The 21,525-nt window shown below is 60.3% G+C and overlaps 1 protein-coding gene across 3 annotated transcripts in view; it reads left to right on the top strand.

Annotated features, from left to right (window-relative positions):
• Window positions 1–17,727, top strand: part of ZC3H18 (zinc finger CCCH-type containing 18) — a 51,616-nt gene extending 33,889 nt beyond the window's left edge. For all 3 annotated transcript variants that reach the window (XM_079906770.1, XM_079906769.1, XM_079906771.1), the window contains 10 exons: window positions 8,506–8,697; window positions 9,423–9,548; window positions 11,269–11,370; window positions 12,513–12,656; window positions 13,004–13,063; window positions 13,912–14,072; window positions 14,202–14,401; window positions 14,815–14,911; window positions 15,981–16,077; window positions 16,891–17,727. In XM_079906770.1, the coding sequence (XP_079762896.1) occupies window positions 8,506–8,697; window positions 9,423–9,548; window positions 11,269–11,370; window positions 12,513–12,656; window positions 13,004–13,063; window positions 13,912–14,072; window positions 14,202–14,401; window positions 14,815–14,911; window positions 15,981–16,077; window positions 16,891–17,104 (1,393 nt within the window). In that variant the 3' untranslated portion in view covers window positions 17,105–17,727. The remainder of the gene's footprint in view (window positions 1–8,505; window positions 8,698–9,422; window positions 9,549–11,268; window positions 11,371–12,512; window positions 12,657–13,003; window positions 13,064–13,911; window positions 14,073–14,201; window positions 14,402–14,814; window positions 14,912–15,980; window positions 16,078–16,890) is intronic.
• Window positions 17,728–21,525: the final 3,798 nt, after the last annotated feature.

Raw genomic sequence — 21,525 nt, 5'->3', positions numbered from 1 at the left:
ATAGGATTATTTCTCTTTCAGATAGTTTGTTGTTTAGTGTATAAAAACACAACTGATTTTTGTATGTTGATTTTGTATCCTGCAATTGTACTGAATACATTTATCAGTTCTAACAGTTTTTTGGTGGATGAAACAAGGCTCTCATCCCTAATTCTTGTCCATTCGTTTGGACAAACTTCCGTCCTGTGTGCAGTTCTGTTTCTGAAAGTAAATGCCAGGACTGTAATCTTCCATTTTAGTTTGCGGTCAGCGCCAGATCTCACGGTTTTCATCCTCTGGATTACAATGAGCTGACCTCCTTGAACTTACTGTATTTTTTCCTAACGTTGGGCAAAGTGAGGTTTTACAGAACACTCAGAGTAGGTCATATTTTAGACGCATTGAGAGAGTTCTTTCTTTCGTTTAATTAGTTTATTTTTGGCTGCGTTGGGTCTTCGTTGCTGCACGCGGGCTCTCTCTAGTTGCAGTGTGCGGGAGCTACTCTTTGTTGCCATGCGCGGGCTTCTCAGTGCGGTGCCTTCTCTTGTTGCAGAGCACGGGATCTAGGCGTGCAGGCGTCAGTAGTTGTGGCACGTGGGCTTCAGTAGTCGTGGCACACGGGCTTCAGTAGTTGTGGCTCGCGGGCCTTAGAGCGCAGGTTCAGTAGTTGCGGGGCACGGGCTTAGTTGCTCCGTGGCATGTGGGATCTTCCCAGACCAGGGCTCGAACCCATGTCCCCTGCATTGGCAGGCGGATTCTTAACCACTGCGCCACCAGGGAAACCCAGAGAGAGTTCTTTCTTTAAAAGGCTACTTTGATGAATCTTTTTACATTACAGTAATCGCTCTTTAAGTTATCTGAAATTTATATATCCGTTTGAGTGTTTGAAGAGCTTTATTTTGATCTTTCTGTTGTTGGTCCCTTTGAAGCCCCTTTTTGGTAGAAGCCCTTTGCCCTTCTGTTCGTACCCGCCAGCTGTTCCACCTCTGCACCGTTCACCGTGAGCGTTCTGCCCCAATCTTTGCTCTGCCATTGCCCCTGACTCCAGGGCTTTACCCACTGCTCAGAGGGGTCACCCCACTCATTCCTGTCTTCTCACCCTGCTTTATTGTTCTCACAGCTCTTATCACCCCCTGACCTCATATTACTCGCTTATTTATCTGTTGTCATCTGTGGCCCTCGTAGAATGGAACCCCCAGAGGGCACTGCAGTCTCAGGGCCCGGCACAGTGGGAGCGCTCATGAGCACTTGACAGATGCTGTCGTGAGTTTTGGGTTCATGTGACACAGGAGAGCGTTCTGCTTTCCAGGTGATGGCTCGGGTGTCACTGCGTGTGGCTCTGTGGATTCCTGAACCACACGAGCAAGTCCACTCCTGTGCTTTCACAGTTCCTGAGCATGTTTCCTCCGGCTACAGGCCGCCTTCCCCAGCCCTACTGGGACGTCCTGCTCGTTTCCAAGGAGCCGGCTGACTCTTCCCGGGTTGATGTCTGTATTTCCAGCTCAGGGGCATCTCTACACGAGTGTGGCTTTAGGGACCCTGGGGAAGGGCAGGCCAGCTGCGTCTGCGTGTGACCACAGATCCACCCAACTTACGAGGGGTCACGTCGCGATGGACCCGTTGTACGTTGAAAATGCATCTAACCTGCCAGATGTTGTAAAGTGTGGAAGAGCTCCTGTAATTTATTGAACACTGTACCGAAGGTGGAAGCAGAATGGCTGTCTAGGTCCAGAAGGGTTGTTTGGTGTAGCGGTTGTCTGCCCTTGTGGTCACGTGGCCGATGGAGACACTGTGGCTTGTTGCCCGGGCAGGGATCCAAATGCAGAATTCAAAGAATAGCTCCTACTGAGGGCATGACACTTTCGCACCACTGAAAGTCAAAAAAATTGTAGTCAAGCCATCGTAACTCAGGGACCATCTGTAGCTCATGGGACAGGCGCCTGTGTTCACATTCCAGGGCTGCCTGGCCTCTCCACAGGGAAGTACAAGCAGATCCAAAAGGAGGGTTTTTTTAAAGGCGGTAGCATGTCTTGGCCTGGCCCCCAAGCAGCAGAACACAGTGAGAACAGCCTCCAGATCTGACGTTTACGCAGCCGCAGGGTCTCCCATGAGGCAGGGCTCAGTGAGAAAGTGGCTGACCTATCGGGTCAGGGTTCAGGAAACTTCGTGAATTCTTCCTAAAATCAGATGCAGCTTTTCTCATGGGCCGATCCGCTCTGCTGCCGGCCTCTGACCTGGTTTGCTTCCTTCTGTTGGGCTCAGCTCTGCTCCCATGGGTCTCCACTCCCAGCACCTACTACCCTCGGGGCGGGTGCGGGGGGCACTCCATCACTTGGGTTAGGCTGGCTCACTGGTCTCTGGAGTCTTGAATTCCATCTTTGATCACCCTGGCTGGGGCCCCGCCAGCCCGGTGACCAGTCTGGAGGGTGGGGTTTCACCAGAGCACAATTTCCAACATGGCCTCCTGTTTCCTTTCCCTTGATCAGCCATAGCTGAGTGACCACTTCTTTAGGAGGTGGCCAGATGCCCTGCTGTGCTTCCTTTATATGACCTCCCTTTTATAGAAGAGCTTGTTTATTTAGCCTTCGACAGGTTGGGAATTTTTCTTTTTTTAATAAATTTATTTATTTTATTTATTTATTTTTGGCTGTGTTGGGTTTTCGTTGCTGCGCATGGGCTTTCTCTAGTTGCGGCGAGCGGGGGCTGCTCTTCGTTGCGGTGTGCGGGCTTCTCGTTGCGGTGGCTTCTCTCATTGTGGAGCACGGGCTCTAGGAGCGTGGGCTTCGGTAGTTGTGGCACGTGGGGTCAGTAGTTGTGGCTCGTGGGCTCTAGAGCGCAGGCTCAGTAGTTGTGGCGCACGGGCTTAGTTGCTCTGCAGCATGTGGGATCTTCCCGGACCAGGGCTTGAACCCGTGTCCCCTGCATTGGCAGGTGGATTCTCAACCACCTTCCCCAGGGAAGCCCCCGGGAATTTTTCATCAACAGCTGAATAGAAAGAACTTTTCTCACCTGAGACAAGAGACTGACAAAGCTTCATCCAGAAAGACCACTCGGGAAGCTCTTGTCTCCAGCCTCTGTGTGAGGGGCTCTGGACAGTGGGGCATAGTCTGTGCCGGGATCTCACTTGTGGGTCCTGCGGATGTACGTGGGGGAAGATGATGACAGAGTGAGCGTGGTGATGGGTCTTCCGTTTCATCTGCAACAGCACAAGCTCCCTAAACCCGCCTTGGGGCCGGGAGAGGGAGGGAGGCGGGCGCACAGCAGGGTGGGCACTGCCTCCGCCCGGCGCCGGCAGGACCCAGGGCTCCCTTCTTACACCACCTCCGACCCCTGCCCCTCACCTGCCCGAGCTGTCGCCCTGAGACACGTGGTTGGTGAGCTGCCTTCTTCCTTTTGGCTCTTCTCCAGACCCCCGGGCCGGACGCCGTGCCGCTGTTTGGAGATGGCGCTACTCCTTTCGTCCAGGTTTGCCTTCGTAATTAGGCCTTTGGAGACGTTTTGCGCACTCTGTGGCTGGGCTGTTTCTAGACTAGAGCAGAACCTTTCAGCCAGCTCTGTGGTGGGGAAGTCCCTCCTGATCTTTCCAGCCAGGCCAGGGGCTGTGCTCTGCCGGGTGGGGCGCCGGCGGTGGTTAGGATGTTCTCGGCACAGGCAGAGGGGTTTCATTCCAGACAGAAACGGTAACCAGGACCTTCCTGCGGGGATTGCCCAGACTGCCTGTTAGCTCTAAAGCTGTCTACTGAACGTTTGGGTGTAGTGTGAGGTTTGGTGCCTCTTGGTTGAAACGGCCTGCTTCTCATTTCCCGGAACACCAGTAGTCCTCGTGAGGGAGCGCTGTCCCCGCTTCCTCACACTCGCTGGAGCCCGGCAGGCTGTCACTTCAAAAGCAGGGAGGTGCCCTGCTCAAGCGTGCCCACCTGGGGATCTGGGGGCAGGCCAGGAGCCACTGTGCTCGAAGGCCCTGGGGGCGGGGAGGCTACTGTGCGGTTGACCGAGCAGCGGCTGGACCCCTGCCCGTGCGTCTCCGTTCGGCTCACGCTGGCCCGTGGGCCGAGGCCGCCTGGCCTTCCGCTGCTCTGGAGACAAGGGTTATGGTCTCTGCGGTCTGCTCTGACCGGTCCGTGGGACTCTGTTGTCTTTGCACAAAAGTGCATGTCAGGTTCGCTCTGCTTTGGGCGCTCTTCCCTCCGTTCCCCTGGATGCCGCTGTTCCCGCTCCGGCTTCAGCTCCTGCCGCGCTGGCTCCGCCTTCAGGGCCGTCCGTCTCATGTGTGCAATTCGTGGCTTTCAGGAATTTGAACACCACGAGCTGTGATCTGTGTAGACCCCCGTGGTGGTGTCGCCTGCCTTTGCTAACTCGAGGGTGTCAGACGCTCGCTCTGGACCCCTGCCGCGCTGTCCCCCGGCACCTCCCACTCCACTCTGTCTCGGGCCTCGTGCTTAAGGATTAGGTCCCCGGCACTGACCTTTCTGTTAGCAAGAAAGACGCTCCCTGAGAGCTCAGGAAACCTTTCTTTATCGTTCTCATCTCATCCCAATCTATCCTGGTCACGGCTTACCTGCTGACCTGCTCTGAGAAAGTCACCGTGCCCGGGGTGTTTTCGAGGAAAGGTGTACCTGTGTTTTAACTTCGTGCCTAACGCACTGAATTACAGAGACTGCCCGACTGAGAAGGTGGAAAGACTCATGGTCTCTCACGTGTTCTGACCTAACTACAGACGTGCAGGTTGCAGGTGGATATGAAAGCAGTCAGGCCGTGGCTGCACTTCACAGTGGGAACGCCATGGGGCCTGGGGTCAGCACAGAACGGAAGGCGGCTTGGAAGTGGGCTTGGGAATGATGGGGCCTCACCTTGGAAACAAAGTTTTCACGACCCCGCCCACAAATTGAAGTCCAACCTCGCGTTGGAGTTGAAGTATGTTTTCAATATCTGAGGATTAAAGCAAGAGGCCTGTGGTCCCAGGTGCCACTCACTGGGCACTGCCCTCACCTTCCCAGGCCCCCTGGGGAAACTGAGTAGGAGTGAGGGGGCAGGAGCGTGAGTAACGGGGCCTCTTCCGTCCCCTTTTCATCTGCGTGCGGGACCCTGGGTGCCGCCAGCCTGGCGGAGGCTGGAGGAGGGCTGCTGACAGCCGGGCAGGTCATGCAGGCTGATGGCCGTCCTGGCTGGGGCCCTGGGAGCCGGCTCCACGTCCACCGGGCCCCGGGGCGACATCGTCCAGCGCTTGGGAGGCCAGCAGCTTCGAGGGGAAGGGCTGAGAGAAGGCCCTCGGGAGGCGTGAGCGAGTCCAGTCGGGAAGAAGCCACCTGGGTGCTGCCCGTTCCCTCTCCCTGTGCCTCTCCCGCTCTTTCACCCTTCCATCTTAGAAGAGAACCTTCCTCCTTTTTATCTTTTCTTATCTTTGACCCCAAACTGGGCTTGCTGCTCAGGCTGGAGTCTGCAGACACCCTCGCTGTGGCCTGCCGTGCCTCTCACCTCTGCCCTGGCATCGCACGGGGCCTCGGGGGCCCTTTCTCCTCAGAGTCCCTCTCTTGTGGCCTTGAACAAAGGGTCAGGTGCCTGGAAGATAAGATTGTTGTGTGGCCATGGTGGGGTGGGCTGCTCGGAGATCCCTAGAGGGTGTTTCCCCCTCTCTGTTCAGAATGCAAATTCCAGATCTGTTCTGTCAGTTTTCGATGCCAGCGTGGCTGGCAGTCGTCCCCCTCCCAGCTGTCCCCACTCCCTCGGGTTTCCTCCCGTGCATCCCCAGCTTCCCGTCGTGGAGCGGCCCGTGCGCCGGCCTTCGGTGGCTGGCCCGTGGGGAGAGCCTGGCACGCCTGCTCTTTACTGCAGTCCAGTATAGTTGCTTGTCTGGCTGCCAGGCTTTCCAGGTTTCTTTTGGCTCTCCTCTGGGGTGTTGTCAGAAAGCAGAGGGACAGGCTGCGTGTCATGGGTACCGACCTAGGCCCCATCCTCTGTCACGGCTCCCCCGATGCCTGAGTTGGGAGCTGACCTGCTCTGCCTCTTCCCCGCCCTTCCCCAGTAGTATAGGAACAGTTTCCCAAAACAGGATTGTTCATGAACTCTGTTGACACTCCGAACTGACCTGGCTGCATCGTGAATCACACCGTTGGCTTCTGTCTGTTTCTCCCTGTGTTAGAAGAGCCACAGGTTGACAGAGCTGGGCCATTCTGATGACTTATGAAAAACCTAGTGATCAAGGTGTTCCGCTTTCTGTTGCATTTTTAGAATGAGAACAACACAGGAAGTGTAAGGGTGAAAGCTGCTTGGGATGGCCCGGGCCAGGCCAGTCATCAGGCGGGTTTCACTCCCTTCCTGGACACTTCCAGGAGGACTCACTGAGGAGCGGATGGGGCAGTGGCGCTCAGCATTTGCGGCTGAGGCTATAGGGATCTTATGCCGCAGTTTCGTGTGTCCTTGGGGCGATTTTAAATGTTGGGTGTTGTTCCTGGGGTGGGACTCGTAGCAAATAGTAGGCGTAGAGCTTGCTCGTTGGTGGATTGATTGAAAAGTGCTGAAAATATCAACAGGTGTTGGTTGTTGTATGTTATGACGTAATGTAAGTAGATGCTGGTGATACAAAATGTATGTAATTCTAAAAGTCTAGTCCCAAGAGGCAGGACCATTCTTGAATAAAACTGTGATGTTTTGTTGGCACCCATAGAAGGTGGGAGTCGAAGGCAAGACACAGTTCTTAAGTCTGACAGTGCTCTAACCCAGAGCCCAGCAGCTTGGGGGCAGGGCTGACAGGCACCGCCACCTTGTTCTTTAGGTCAACGGACAGGACACGCCCAGAGCCCTCTGAAAATTGAGAGTATCTAGAATTGTGACAACGCTGTGGTCCTGTGTGCAGACAAGATTCTAGAATAGAAGACAGAGTAATGGGAGAGCACAGCCCCTCGGAGTAAGAATTTATATGCCCCAGAGACGGCATCGCCCACAAGCCATTCTGGAACGGAAGTGGGTCCACTGGCCTGCGGGATAGTGGGCAGGAATGTGCACCAGGGGGTTAAAATAGACAGCAGGTCTAGAGCAGGTAGAAGCGAGTGTGGCTTAGAATGGAGAAAGCTCTGTGAGCCTGGAAGAAGCTGTTACACTTGTAACAAGCGTTAGCACCACCGGCGCAAGTGAAAGCCAATGGCCTGGGAGAAATACAGGACGCAAGAGCGATCCCAGGAAACTGGCCAAGAACAAGACACAACCAGAGCTCAGGTGGCCTCCCCGCCGCCAGGTGCCGCTGCACAGATGGGAGCCCATTTCTGTGCGCGGAGCAGCCAGGGCTCAGGTTTACTTTTGCGTCGGCTGCGCTGTGGCGCCCCCCACCGGTTACACGGGAGCCCAGAATTGATGAGAGGGAGGGAAAGCAGGCACCCCCGCCGTGCTGAGTGCAAGCTGCTTCACGTGCAGGGAGCGTGTGACAGTTTACCAAGAACCTGTTAAACGCTCTCCTCCTTTGGCCCACTGATTCCCCTTCTTAGGAGTTTGCCCTTGGAGAAACATGATGCCCATAAAGATTTATATAAAGGGTGATTTTCTTGTTCTTTGTGTTTTTTAAACACAGAAACAGCTAACCGTAGAGAAATGTCTAAATTACATAGCACCTGACAGTGAACTCCTGCACCATCAGGGAGGCCAGCTCCGGGTGGAGCAGTCCCCAGGTGGTCTCAGCTGTGCTTCCAGGGTTCATCGCGGGGAATGAAATAGAGGCAGAGAGGAAATTCAGAGGTGCTAAATGGTGGCTGACCCCACAGAGCGAGATCCTGGGGTTTTTATTTCTCTGTTTTTACTTTCTGTGTGACTTTTTAATTAGTGAACATCACAGGGCCAGCAGATAACCTTCATACTGAACTGTTCTGGGACCCTGTGCTCTGGCTCCCCGTAGAGCAGGGGTGCTTTGGTGTGGGGTGCAGGGCACCCTGGCTTGGAGCTGAGCCTTGTCTCCAGTGCTGAGCTGCTGCCGGGCCCCTGCTCCCACTCCCCTGCGCAGTTTGGCCTTGTTGCGTTCCCGGCTGGTGGTGAGCACGTGGGGAGTCCGCGTGGCGGTGGCTTGCTCACGGGGCCCAACAGGTCCCGCTGTCACCAGCCCGCTGGTGACACATTACACAAAGGAAATGTGTAAGGCTTGGGTTTAACTCGTTTGCAGACAAGGAGTTCCTCAATCCCTTGAGCTTCCTAAGTGCTGGTGTGCGGCCACTGTGCACCAGCTCTAGAGAGAACGTGCCAGGCCCCTTCCTCCCTGTGCTCCCGGAGCCCATGCAGCGGGGAAGGCGGGGGTTCTGGGGGAGGATGGCGCCGGATGGCCAGCTACCCTGCTGCCCTGGAAGGCACCGCTCGTGGAGAGAGCCCCGCGTGTCTGGTTCCAGGTGAGGTCTCCCATAGACAGAGCACCTGCTGCCCTGTGTGTCCGGCGTTCCTGGAGTGAGCCGTTAGGTCACAGTCTCTCCTCTGACTCAGTTTCTTTCACCAAACGGCATTGCTGTCTGCCGGGAGGTGGCCCTAGACCTGCTAACCCCTCTGTGATTTCAGCCGTCAGGCTGAGCCACCAAAGAAGGAGACGGCCTCTGCCGGGCCCCAGGTGAAGAGAGCCGACGAGTGGAAGGACCCCTGGCGCCGGTCCAAGTCTCCCAAGAAGAAACTTGGGGTATCGGTCTCCCCTAGCCGGGCACGACGACGTCGAAAAACGTCAGCCTCGTCGGCCTCTGCGTCTAATTCCTCCAGGTAAGGAGGCAGGGAGGCCAGCAGGACCGAGCGGCGTCTGTGCTCCGCGGGGCTGTGGCGTGGCTGGGTTCCAGAGCCTCGCTGGCTGACAGGACTGACACTTCACCCTGGTGGGGCTTCTCATACCCCCCGGAGCCGTGTCAGCCGGGTGCAGGCCGCCCAGAGTGGAGCACAGACCTGGGCAGGGGGCAGCGTGGGGAGAGACGCTGCTGGGCGGAAGACCAGAAGAGCAGCCTGGCCCCAGTGTCTAGTCGGTCCACCTGTCGCCTCTGAGTTTGGGTCAGCAGCTGTGAAATCTGTGTGTGTAGTAGGTCCGCACAAACAAGTGAGGATGCTGCGGGCGGTGAGAGCGGGGGCTCTCCCTTAAGAGGGCCAGGAGGGGCCTGCGGAGGTGGACGGGGCCTGGACGTGTCTGTGGACTCAGGGTTTCCACTGCCTGCACTGGTGGACACACAGATGCACACGCGTGTCCGCCCGGGTCAGACACACTCACCTACACACACGGGCACACGTATCCTGGCTCTGTCCCCCGAGGGCCTGGGAGCTGTGTCACCGGTGACAATGAGCACACCCAGCACCCAGGTCTTACTTTCTAAGCACCATTCCCACGAGCCAGGGGACTGGAGAGCAGCGTCTGTCCGCGAGGCAGCCAGAGGGCGGGCATGTGTGTGCGAGCCGGGGCGGGCGGAAGGAGACCTCGCCTTCTCTTCTCTCCTGGGCTGCAGGTCGTCATCGCGGTCGTCCTCCTACTCTGGCTCCGGCTCCTCCCGGTCCCGGTCCCGGTCCTCGTCCTACAGCTCCTACTCCAGCCGCTCTTCCAGACACAGCTCGTTCTCAGGCAGCCGCTCCAGGTGCGTCCCTGGGGCCCAGCAGGTGTGGACAATGCCGGCTCATCCGGGTTCCTGCGTGACGGCAGCTTTCTGCTTTGACGGGGGCCTCCAGGTCCTCATTGCTTGAGGAGGAGTCTCGCTAGGTTAGGTGTCTGGTGAATTCTGGAGAACACACAGCGAGGGGCTGAGGAACCAACACGGGTGCACGTCAGGGCTCACAGGCCACACCGATGCTGGGCTGTGCTCATAGCACAGACGAGGCAGCCGCGGGGCCAGCGCCAGCTCGGCTGACCTCCTGTGGACCTGCACTGGCCAACGTGGTGGGTCACGTTCCAGCACACTAGAATTTTGGAGTGTGCGCAACGCCTGTTTGGGGGGCTCAGATGCAGAATGTTTGCATCTTCACAGAAGGTGCTTCTGCCCTATTCCAGAAGGGTCGGGAGTATTCCCCACTGAAAATAGGCAGACTGCTTGGAACGTTAGAGAATTTCTGGTCATCGCCTGGGTGGGAGGAGTCACTGGTTCGCATGAGGAATAGGAAACACTGACCCCGTTTTTGCCTCTTCAGCCTTTTCAACAAGTGCAGGCTGCCGTGTGCGCCTCCGCCCCCGGTGCCACCTGCACACGGACCCAGAGTCACTCCCCCGCCCTCTCTGCCTCCTGCCAGCCTGAGACGCGCAGGTGGGGCCGCACCCAGGACAGGTCTGGGACCAGAGGGAGGCTGCGAGTGGAGGGGGCCGCCTGTGTGGCTCTGTCTCCGCGGTCGCAGACAGGCGCAGCTCTCCCAGGGGCCGCAGCAGGGCGTGGACCCACCCCTACGCGCTCACATGCCCACCACGCACAGACCCACACAGACACACGTGCCCCCCGCTTCCCTGGGGAGCACGTCACGAAGTGTTCTTGGGTAAACTGATGGGTCCTCCTGCGGGGTCTGTGGCCCCCAGTGGCGCCCCTTCCTGGCAGGCTGTCTCACCCTAGGACAGCGTAGAGCGGGTGGGAGCAGCACAAGGAGATCGTTGAAGCTGTCGCGTCTGAAGGCCACGTTCTTGCGTTCGTGGACTTAGATGACAGCTGGGCCTGCCTTTGCTGCATGTCATCTTGTGCTGAGTGACAGCTGTGAGAAAGGAAAGCCAGCCTTTTGCTAAGGGTATCCAGAGGGCCAGCTGTGGGCACTGGGCCTCACGGCCGTCCTGCCAGGAGTGTAAGCAGTGCCTGGTGTCCAGGGGAAGGCTGCCTGTAGGAGGCTGAGAGGGAGGCAGCGAAGATACCGATCATCAGTGGCAGGAGAAGCCTTCTGTGGTTTCACGTGAAAGATAAGGCTGTTGAGCTGTGGGGAAGAAGCCTGGAACCCCGCTGATAAATTGGGGGGTTCTGGAAATCCAGGGTGTGGGGGGCTTACCTGAGTCTCCCCTCTGTGAGCACTGGGTGACACGGAGACAGACGGAAGAAGGCCCTGTGTGTGGTCTGTATACGGCTGAGCCGTTCTCACAAAGTCGGGGGCGCTTTCTTCGCTACTTAACCTTCCCCTCAGGTTGTGTTTGCGAGCCCCGCCGACTGTCCCAGGGCCTCCCCGCCGGCTCCCAGGTGATGGCTGATGGGGTGCTGCCTGCCGCTTGGCACCTCTTTTCCCCGTGACATGCATCTGAGGAGATGACCGAGACCTGTCCGAGGCTGAGCGGTAGCCCCTGCGGGGGTGCGGCCGGGCGGAGCGCCTCCTCTCACCTCGGTTCACTCCCTATAGGTCCCGGTCCTTCTCCTCGTCCCCGTCCCCGTCCCCGACGCCCTCGCCGCACAGACCTGTCAGAACCAAGGGGGAGCCGGCTCCGCCTCCCGCAAAAGCAGGGTGAGTGCTGCGGCGCCCCGGGAAGTGGGCAGGGGCGCAGGGCGTAGGCCTGACCTCGCGCTTCCTGGCTGTGGGCCAGGACATCCGTGCTCCAGCATGCTCACTCTGGTGCTGGAGCCTCACTTGTCAGGAGCCAGTGCGGCACGTGAGGGCCCCTCGCCCTGGGGACCTGCTGTGCTCGGCCCTGGCTGTGTCCGTGGCAGCCTCAGCCCTGCCGTCCTCACCTTCTCTGCTGCTCCTGGGACTGGTCACGTCGATCCCTCTCAACAGATGTGGCGACGGGAGGGGTAGAAGCATCTAGGACTTAGCACACAAACCTCACGATACCTGGCGTGCAGGGTTGGGGTGCACGGTCCGCCGGGTGAGAGCACGCTCCGCTCCTGCGGCTCTGCCAGGCGCGAGGCCCGTCCTGATGTTGGCCGTCCCCACGCGCGTCTGGCCCCAGCCCCCATGGCAGGTTTTCCTCCTGAACGGGGTCGGCTGCCGGGCCTCAGGCTTAGGGAGTCCTGGGCGGCTCACTGTTAGAAAGGGAACGGTGTTGGCATATGACTTAGGCCCCAGGCACCGCACCCACCTGAACTGTACTGTTGTGGGGGGACCCCGAGCACAGTGCAGGCGCTTCGGGTCCCCAGGCTTCACGCAGATGGCGTCGGGCAGGGTAAGTGCGGGTCTGCCTCCTGGTCGGCACGGGCTTGGATTCAGCCCTGCTGCTGTGCTGAGCAGCTTCCTCTAACGCAGACTCTGCTTCCTGCTGGCGTCAGCGTTGCTGGCAGGGTCTGCTCTGTGGCCCATCTGCACTGTGCGTGTTCAGGGCGCTTAACAAACTGGCAGGGTATCTTCCCCACGCAACGGTGAAGAACAGCTTGGGGGCCATTTTCCCGACTCCCCTGGGGTCCCCAATTACTGAGGGAGCACAGCCCAGCTCTCGGCACCGCTCCGGGACTCTTCAGCCGGCCCCGTCTTCCTCCCTGTCCTTTCTTGGAGGGGGAGGCCATGGGATGCTCAGTGTGGGGTGGGGGTCCGCGGGAAACAGCTCCTCACAGGGGAGTGTGCGCATGCACTGCACGCGCCCCGAGGTCGGCCGGCAGGGCCGCCTCCGCCTGCCCAGCCGGGTCTGACCCTCCTTCTGTCCCACGTCACAGAGAGAAGCTGCTGAAGAAGCCAGCCCCACCTCCAGCCCCACCGCAGGCCCCCAAAGCCACCGCTCCTGCCCCCGAGCCCACCAAGCCCGGAGACCTTCGGGAAGCCAGGAGGAGGGAGCGGCAGGCCAGGAGCCCGCCCAGGAGGTGAGTGCCCCGGCCTTCCAGGGCTGGCGGAGGGGTGCTCGCAGGCAGCGGAGGCCAAGGACCGCGGCACGTCGCCGAGCCTCGGTGTCCCCAGCAGCTCGATGGCTGCGAGGGGCCCGGGTGCTCCCTCGGTGCCAAGCTCCCCCGTGCGGGATGCACAGCGTGAGCGGAGCTGGCCAGGGCTGTGGTTGGCTCACTTTGAGGGAATCAGAGCCCCGCCCACTGCCCGGTCGGTGGCGAGTCACTGGGGGCGCGTTGGTCTCAGGCCAGCGAGCCCCGGCTTGGAGGAGCACCCGCGTGTCAAGGCCACAGAAACGTGAGCAGCCGGGCTCTTGGTTGTGTTGTAGGCGGACTGTCAGCGGCAGCGGCAGCGGCAGCAGCTACAGCGGTTCTAGTTCCAGATCCAGGTCATTATCACGTCTCTCTGGCCCCAGTCCCATCGGCATCTGCCTCTGTCCCCCCAGTCAGGGTCCAGGGAACCCCGGGAGAGGCCACGTTAGGTGTGAGCACCCTCCTCCCTCGGGTGGCGGCACCGTGGGTCCGAGGAGCTGTTCCCGAGCCGCTCCGGCGAGGAGGGGGTAACGGGCTGAGGCAGCTGGGGGCGGCCGATCGAAAAGATCTGAGGAAAGAGCGAGCAGAAGAGAATGCTGCCGTCTAGTTGTTCAGAGAGCAGGCGGCATCGGGTCAGTCCTTAGGGTCCTTGAAGCCGCTTTCCTCCTTCATTTGCAGGCAGCAGGTGGGGTATATACATTTGCCCAGAGCTGGCAGAGTAGGTCTGGGGTGTGTTAAGAGCAAACCTTTCCAAAAGGCTGGGCTCTTCCCTTCCCTGTTGCAGCCTCCACACACCTTAGGACGCAGTGCTGCCGGTTTTCTCAGAGGGCGGGAGTCCCTGTGGAGCCTGGCCTGTGAGGGCCCAGGAGATCGGCCACGTTCGGCGCCTCCTGAGCGGCCCGTTGGGTTGTCTGGCACAGCGTCTGCTCGCGCTGTGGCCCATGTCCGCCCTCTGTTGTGCCCCGCCGCCAGGGTGGGTGTCCAGCTCTTGGTCACAGTCAGCCGTGTGTCCCTGCCCAGCTAACAGCACAGTCGCCTGTGAGCACGAGGGCCTGGCCACAGCCACGTGGGCGTCCCCTCCCTGGGCGGCACCTATAGAGTGCCCAGAGCCCCCCACATCTCGGGCTGGGTGGGTTCCCCTTCCCTGGGAACAGGAATCGGGTCTCGGGCTGGGGCCGCGGTGCAGACGTGCTTGTGCGTGCAGGTCCCTGAGCGTGAGCAGCGTCTCCTCCGTGTCCAGCGCCACGTCGAGCAGCAGCTCAGCGCACAGCGTGGACTCGGACGACATGTATGCGGACCTGGCAAGCCCCGTGTCCTCGGCTAGCTCGCGGTCCCCCACCCCAGCCCAGACCAAGAAGGAGAAAGGTAGAGCCTGTGTGCAGGGGAGGGGGCGTGCAGCGGCCCCACGCTGCCAGTGATGACGCCTCCCCCAGACGGCACGCGGGCGGCCGCCTCAGCGGAACAGAGGCTCTGATGGGCGTTTCTCACGGGCAGGAAAGTCTAAGAAAGAAGACGGTGTGAAAGCAGATAAGCGGAAGCGGGATCCGTCCACGCAGCCGCCCAAACCCTCGAGAACCCCCGCGGGCGGCAGGTCCTCCCAGCAGCCCACGACCCCCCAGCAGGCGCCGCCCGGCCAGCCCCCACCGGCCACGTTCATCGCCCACAAGGAGATCAAGTTGACTCTGCTGAACAAGGTGAGGCCGTGGGCGGTGCTGCTGGGGCTCTGAGGCCCAGGGCCGGGCCAGCAGGCGGCTCTCCACATCACCCGTTTCGTCCTGCCCTCGTGGCCAGCCCTGTGGGCAGTGCCTGTGGGCACAGGGTAGATGGGAGACGGGCCGGTTCCCACACGGCAGCCCTGGGACCTGGGGCAGGGAGCAAAGCAGACTTGGCCTCTAAGTTGACATCCGCGATGCCCTGAGAGACCGGAAGGCCTGAGTCCCACCCCTGGCGTGGAGGCCTCGAGACCGTGGGCCCTGCCCCCCTTGGGGCCACGTGGCGCAGGAGCCCCAGAGGAGTGCCTGCAGCGGCGGAGAGCAGGTGGCCGCCTGCTGCAGGGCCTGTGTTCGCTCAGGCCCTGGTCCTCCTCACAAACACCCCGTCGTTCCAGGCTGCTGATAAAGGGGGCAGGAAGCGCTACGAGCCCTCGGACAAGGACAGGCAGAGCCCACCTCCAGCCAAGCGGGCCAACCTCTCCCCGGACCGAGGTGAGCCTCCCACGTCTGGAGCCGGTGCCCCATTCACCCTTGAAAAGTCTCGAGGGCCTCAGGGACTTCTGACTGAGTGGGTCGTGTCTATCGACATTGATAGTTTTGGAAGTTAAAACTATATATAATACTTACCTTTAAATATAACATGGGTAAGATTTTTCATAGAAAAAAACTGTATCTTCCAAAACAGACGTTAGTAGGAGTGGCATTGGTCTTTGGTTTTTTACAACCCTCTTATGGCTGGGATCCCATCTCTTCTGGTCACACAAATCACTCGGCCTCTGGAAAACCCCACCCGGGCTTGTGAGGCCGTGAGCATGCGGAGGGCGGGCAGCATCTCGATGTCGCGGGGCGCACCTGACTGCTGCCCCGGCGGTGCTCGGCCGCACCTAGAGAACCGCTGGCCCAGGCAGAGCCTCTTCCTGACTGGCTCTAACTAGTAAAGCAAAAGCCTGAGTGTTTCCAAGCCGTCTTTCCCCCTTAAAATGGAGAGGTCCCGTGAACCCCACCAGGAGCAGGAGGTGGACACCGCCCGGCCCCTGAAGCACACCCCCCGGGGCCGCCTGCACGCCTCTGCGGGGCGGGATCCCCTCCGCCTGCCCTCGCTCAGGGCCCCGCACTCGCACGACAGGAAGCACTCCTTCCCGTTCCTGGTTTTGCTTGTAGTTTTTAAGCTGCTGTGCCTTTTTGTTCCCCATTTGAAGCCCCTCACCGTGAGTTTCTTCAAGGCACGGAAGGAGGTTTTTGTCTGCTTGGAGTCGGACGCTCAGAGCTCGGTGGCCTGTTTTGATGCTGGCTCGGGAAACCAGAACCGAAATTAGACCTCGGCTTCCATGTTTTTCTGGGGCTTCATTTTCCAGTGTAATCCATCCTCCCCTTTTCCTTTTCTCACTGGCTCTGCTCCTTACGTCTTTCTGTGAAAATGAGGAAGCCGAACTGAGCTTTGTGGCATGGGGTCACCGGGGGCCAGAGGGGCCACCCCATCCCTGTCTAAGCACACCAGCCCCTGCGCAGCTGGCCCCGTGTGGAACTGGGACCCTTGTCTTACCTGTCCTCTGTCACCCAGGTTCTCGGGACCGGAAGTCAGGTGGGAGACTCAGCTCCCCGAAGCCAGAGCGGCAGAGGGGCCAGAATTCCAAGGCCCCTGCGGCCCCGACAGACAGGTGGGTGCCTCCCCCGGCCCCCGTGCCCTGGGCACAGCGCGCCGGCTCCTTCGCCACACAGAGGCTGGCGCAGTCTCCCTCCCCAGGTGGAGGCCAGCACCACTAGCCAGGGCAGGCTCAGAGGCAGCGGGGCTGTGGCCCGTGGCTCAGATCCAGAGGCAAGAGGGCGGTCCGGCCCGTGTCTGAACTCTGCCCCACCAGTGGGTCCTAGAGTGAGGAGCGGCCCTGAGCGCGCGGCCCCGGCCAGGGGACCAGGACCCAGATGGTGGTACCCCTTCCCCTCCCTCCCACGTCAGGCACAGGAAGTAGGGGCACGGATCCCCTTTTCCCAGGAAGTGGGCTGAGCCTCTGCACACCTGCACCCCTGGCTTTGGGTCGAGGGCCAGGTGGGAGGGGCCGCGGGGAGGGTGGGCACAGCCCCCGGCCCTCGGCCCACAGCGCGGCTTGAGGCCGGGGTCAGCAGTGTGGGGTTTCACGTCAGCACAGAGCAGGGTGCGTACGAGGACCAGAGTAGGAGGGCGGGATAGCATGGCTCCAGGCAAGCCCTGATGCTGTGCCCCTTCACCCGCGCAGTCTCTGCTCCACGATTGGGGGCGTGGGAGCGGCGTGGGGAGGCCACCTCGACTGTGGCCAGAATCCGGGCTGGGGGCAGGAGGCCAGGCTGGGCCCCACACGCTTACCCATCGTGGGGGGCCTCGTCCAGTGGGGAGGGGCGCCTTCCACCTGGTAGGTACAGCTCCTGGGGTCCAGGCCCCCGGCAGGAGGCTCATAGAGAGGCCCTCCACCCCTCTGACTGCCTCCCCACCCCCACAGGAAGCGCCCGTTGTCCCCCCAGTCCAAGAGCTCCAGCAAGGTCACCAGTGTGCCCGGCAAAGCCTCGGATACCAGTGCTGCCGCCGGCGCGTCCACGGGCACCAAGTCAGGGAAGGCCAGCACGCTGTCCCGGCGGGAGGAGCTGCTGAAGCAGCTGAAGGCCGTGGAGGACGCCATTGCCCGCAAGCGGGCCAAAATCCCCGGGAAGGTGTAGCCCGGGCTCTGCTCCCCGAGGCAGAGACTCGCTTGTTTTTATAAATAGGGTAAGCGCAGCCATTTTGGATTTTGCAGTTAATGTCTTATTTTGGCTGTGATTCTTTTTAAAAATTAAAAAAAAAAAAAAAAAGTTTCTCAGCTGGAAAAGAAGCCACACACGTAACGAAGATGACGCTGAATCCCAGACTGAAGCAGCCCCTTCCCAGAGCAGAAGTCCGGCGAGCCGGCTGGGCGGGCGGCAGCGCGGTGAGGACCGGCTCGATTTTATGTAAACGATGAGTCCTCCCTCTGCTCGTCAGTCAGGCGTCCTCACCACCCGTCGGTCGCGCCCTCGGCACCCGCCCTCCTACTGTCGCCAGGAACACCAAGTCTGCCGAGTGTCCTCCCCGCCCCTGCGTCCCCAGGATCAAAAAGTATATATATATTCTTGACTAAAGTCTGATTGGGAAATACTCCTGTCTTTTATTTTAAGCATCAAATTGTTTTAGTTGATTTAAAAAGGAAAAAAAAAAATACAGAAAAGACCAAAAAAAAAAGGCCGAGGGTATTGTTGGGCATCTGTCAGATGTGGAGGGTCTTTTTTTGAGGGGTCTCCTAAAATAAAATATTTTGATAAACAGCTGTCTTGCCCTGGTGGTGATGTTTGCCTGTGCCTGGGCCCCCGCCTCGGCCCTCCGCTTGGCAATGCCCACTGGGCTGCTGGCTGAAGGAGGCCCCACCCCGTGGAGCGCTCACCTTGGTTTCCTCGCGGGGGCTGGCCCGGCAGGGCTTCCTGAACACCGAGATCTCCGCCTGAGCGAGAGCCCACCTTCCCCAGCAGCGGGCCCTGAGCCAGAGAGGTGACCCCAGCCCGAAAGCCAGTTCTCCACTCAGTGCCTCAACGCACAGTTGGACCCCACTCGGACATGCAGGTATCTGAGCATGAGACCCCGGCCAGGACCACGGTGCCGTCTCACTCACTGCAGGCTGGGAGAGGCTGTCGTCGAGTCTGAGCGTCACCGCCCGCAGTGCCCTCCTGAGCCCCTGCCCTCCTCCCGGCAGGACCAAGACCACTGGAGGGGGGGGCCCTTTCTTGTGGATTGAACTTGCAGAGTGGTGCTGGGGCCTGGGAGCGCCCCCGCCCAGTCCCCCCATCGGCACCTCTGCTCTCGGGTGACTTACTTTAAACCAAGTTCTGTGAGTCCTTGCAGGCGACATGCCTCCCAGAGCCCTGTTGTGGGCTGTCAGGAGGCTACGTTCAGTTACCTCAGTTACCGGCTGCTCTGTCCCAAGGCTGCATAGCCACTGACCTGTGGGACAGGAGAGCCGGCCAGGAGCCAGTGCCAGGCCGCGGGGCCTCCTGCGTGCCCTGTTTGCAGTGCAGTCCACGCCCGCCCCACAGCACAGCACACGGGCTGCTTCTTGCATCACCAGCCTCAATACTGTGTCTGGGCAATTTCTCAAGACTTATCTGATTTGCCCTCGGGTCAAAGCCAGGTGCAGAGGGAACTCCCATTCTCTGAAGGGCGGCCTTCAAGGACACAGAGCCAGAATCCACGACACCGTGGGTGACAGCCTGTCCCTGCATTCTGCACCCCAGCCGCTGGGCCCCACGAGCCAGCCGAGCAGTGATGGCCTCTGAAGCCAGGAGCCCGCAGGTGAGCGAGTCCCCCACGCAGCTGTCAGCACGCTGCCCCCCTGGCCCGGCTGACCAGCCAGCTCCTGTGCCAAAGGGCTGGGCTGCATCTACAGCCCTGGGTTCCCTGGACCGGAGCTGGGTTTAAACTAGCAGCTTGCCCTTTGCCATCTGGGGGCAGGGGTGTGTCCTGGGAGGGGTGAGAGTCACACCCCGAGCCAGCTCTCCCCCAGGTCTAGTGGAAAGAACAGTCCAGGCCAGGCGTGTGGGAAAAGGGAGGCTCTGTGCTATAATGGGTTCTCAGCATCTTTGCCCCCCAGGGGACGTGAGGGCTGAGGCCCTGCCAGGCGGTTAATATGCAAAGGTGGGAGTGATTCCCAGTTCCTCAAGCTTCTTTTCTGCCTACTGACCCCTGCCCCTCCCTCCAGCCCTCCTCCTCCACAGCTGCAGACCCCGACAGAGCCCCTCCCCTGCCTGTTTGCATTCCTCCTTCCCACCCCGGGCCTTTGCACGCACTGCTCCCTGTTCCTGAACTGTGACCCAGCTGCACCTCACCCTTCCTCTCCCAGCTCAGGCCAGGCCTGCCCCGGCCCCTCATGCCTTCCCCTGTCTGCTGCGCCAGTGCTGCCCTGCAGCTGGCCGCCTCGGGGGAAACTCTGGTGTGCTTTCCCCGAGTGTAAAGCACAGGCAGAAAGCCCAGCCTCGGCCCTTCTGAGTTTTCTCACACTAACCCTCCTCGTCTTGAGGGAAGGGGAGCCACACCCCTCGGGCCGCCCTCCCCAGGCCAAGGCCCCCTCCAGCTTCTAGTGTGCCCGTCTCTCCTCCTCTCGCTCTTGAACGGGTGAAAAAAAAAGATTTCATTTTTTCAGTTTGTAACTTTCCTAACTCAAATGTGAAGTGTCGTCTCCAGCGTCATGAGTGAGTACATTGAACTAGTGGGCAGCTCAGTTCAGTGAAAATCAAGTTCCTGTGGGTTTCGTACGCCTGCTGGTGACTTACAGCCGCTGCCAGCCCCCTCCCCGCAGCGCCAGCCCTGTGCCCCCGGTTCCCTCAAGGCCTGGGCCTCCACCCTCCTCTCGCTCTCTGCCAACCGTCCAGCTCCCCCCGTGACGGCTCAGCCAGCGCCGCAGCCCCTGCGGGCCCGTCAGCCCCCACCGGGAGGAGGAGCTGGGCGGGAGGGGGCTCAGGCCCTGGGTCAGCGGGCAGGGACCCCTGCCTCGGGCAGCCACCCTTGAGGGGCCGTGGACAAGCGTGAGGCGAAGGGGTCGTTCCCGACAGTGCAAAGTTTGGGGAGCACGAGAAAACTGGGCTGTGTCCTAGGTTGACTGTGGGCAGGACTGCCTGGGGCCCCATGGTCGAAAAGGCCACGCCACAGGAGGGAAGGGGGAGAGGGTATTGCCACCCCCACTTCAGACGGGACTGCGGCCTGCCACTGGGCTTCCCTCTAGGACGGGGGAGAACTTCGAGCCTGGAGCTGGCAGGGCCTGGAGCAAACCCCTCCTGCAGGCCACGTCCCCAGCCCAGGCCCGCTTGGGCTGCTCGGGCTCCGAGCCACAGGCAGGGCCACCCCAGAGGCACTGAGGGACTGGCCCTGGTGAGTGTCCCTGTGGTTCCTGTGTTTCTGCCTTCCTGCCCTGGCTCTGTCCTTTTCTCTCTGCCCCGCCTTCCATCTGTGGTCTCTGCATTTGTCTGAGTCTCCCTAGATCTCTGTGCCTGTCTCCATCCATCCCTCCTCCCCTACCTCCATCCACCACCACCCCCTCTCTGTGCCCCTCCGTCCCCTTTCTGCATCTCTCCAGACAGGGGGACTTGGGAACTTGGTCGAATGGGTGTGGTCTGGGGGCAGAGATGTGGTGGTTGTGCTTTGAGGGGCGGAGCCATCCAGGGCGCCTCCTCCAGGACGCCCTCCAGCCTTCCTCCTGCAGCTGCCTTTCCAGTATTGCCTAACCCTGTACCGGTGTGCTTGCCTCAGCCGCCCGCAGGAATGAGGCACTGCTGGGCTCCGCCCTGTCCTTCCGTGGGTGCCGGGGACTCTGACGCCGGGCGGGCCACCAATGCACACAAAACAGCTCGAGCTTGTAGTGAGGAAGGAGGCGCGAGGCCCGGCCCCGGGGTTTGTCCCCGCCTTGCCCACCCAAAGACATAGAAAATGCTGAAGCTCAGCCCCTTGGCGTAGGGACCCCTGAGCCTTTCACTTCTGAAGATCCTTTGCGGGGGACCCCAGCCCCACGAAGGCAAGGACACTTCCCCTTGGATTCCCCCCCCAGGGGCCAGTGCCAGGCATGGGTGCCCCCTCCCCTCACTCTGCGAGGGCAGCTCCACGCCTGGGGACAGGGCAGGTCCACTGCACGGTGTCCCTGCCCTGGAGGGGATCACACTACCTTTGGGGCCGAGGCAGGAGGGACTGGGATTTCTGAGGCCCTGGGTGCCCTGCAATAAGGCGGGCCTCACCTCAGCCTAAGAAGGGTCTTTCTCTGGACCTGAGCATCTGTCCTGGTGGAAGGTGGAAGGGGCTCAATTGTGTCCCCCAAAACTATGTTGAGGGCCTAGCCTATGTTGAGGGCCTAGCCCCAGTGCCTGGGAAGAATGTGCCTTTATCTGGGAGAAGGGTCTGCAGCTGCGCTTAAGGTCAGGCTCTTGATGAGATCACCCTGGGTAGGTGAATGTCTGTAGAAGGTACAGAGACAAGAGACACACATGGGGAGAGGCCATGTGGGAGTGAGGCAGAGGCTGCACTGGTGCGTTTACGGCCCGGGGCCCCAAGGATTGCCAGGAGCCGCCAGAGGCTGGGAGAGGCAGCAAGG

This window comes from Stenella coeruleoalba (genome assembly GCF_951394435.1).
Source record: "Stenella coeruleoalba genome assembly, chromosome: 20".
Lineage (NCBI taxonomy): Eukaryota > Metazoa > Chordata > Mammalia > Artiodactyla > Delphinidae > Stenella > Stenella coeruleoalba.
This window is presented reverse-complemented; position numbering and strand designations above follow the sequence as displayed.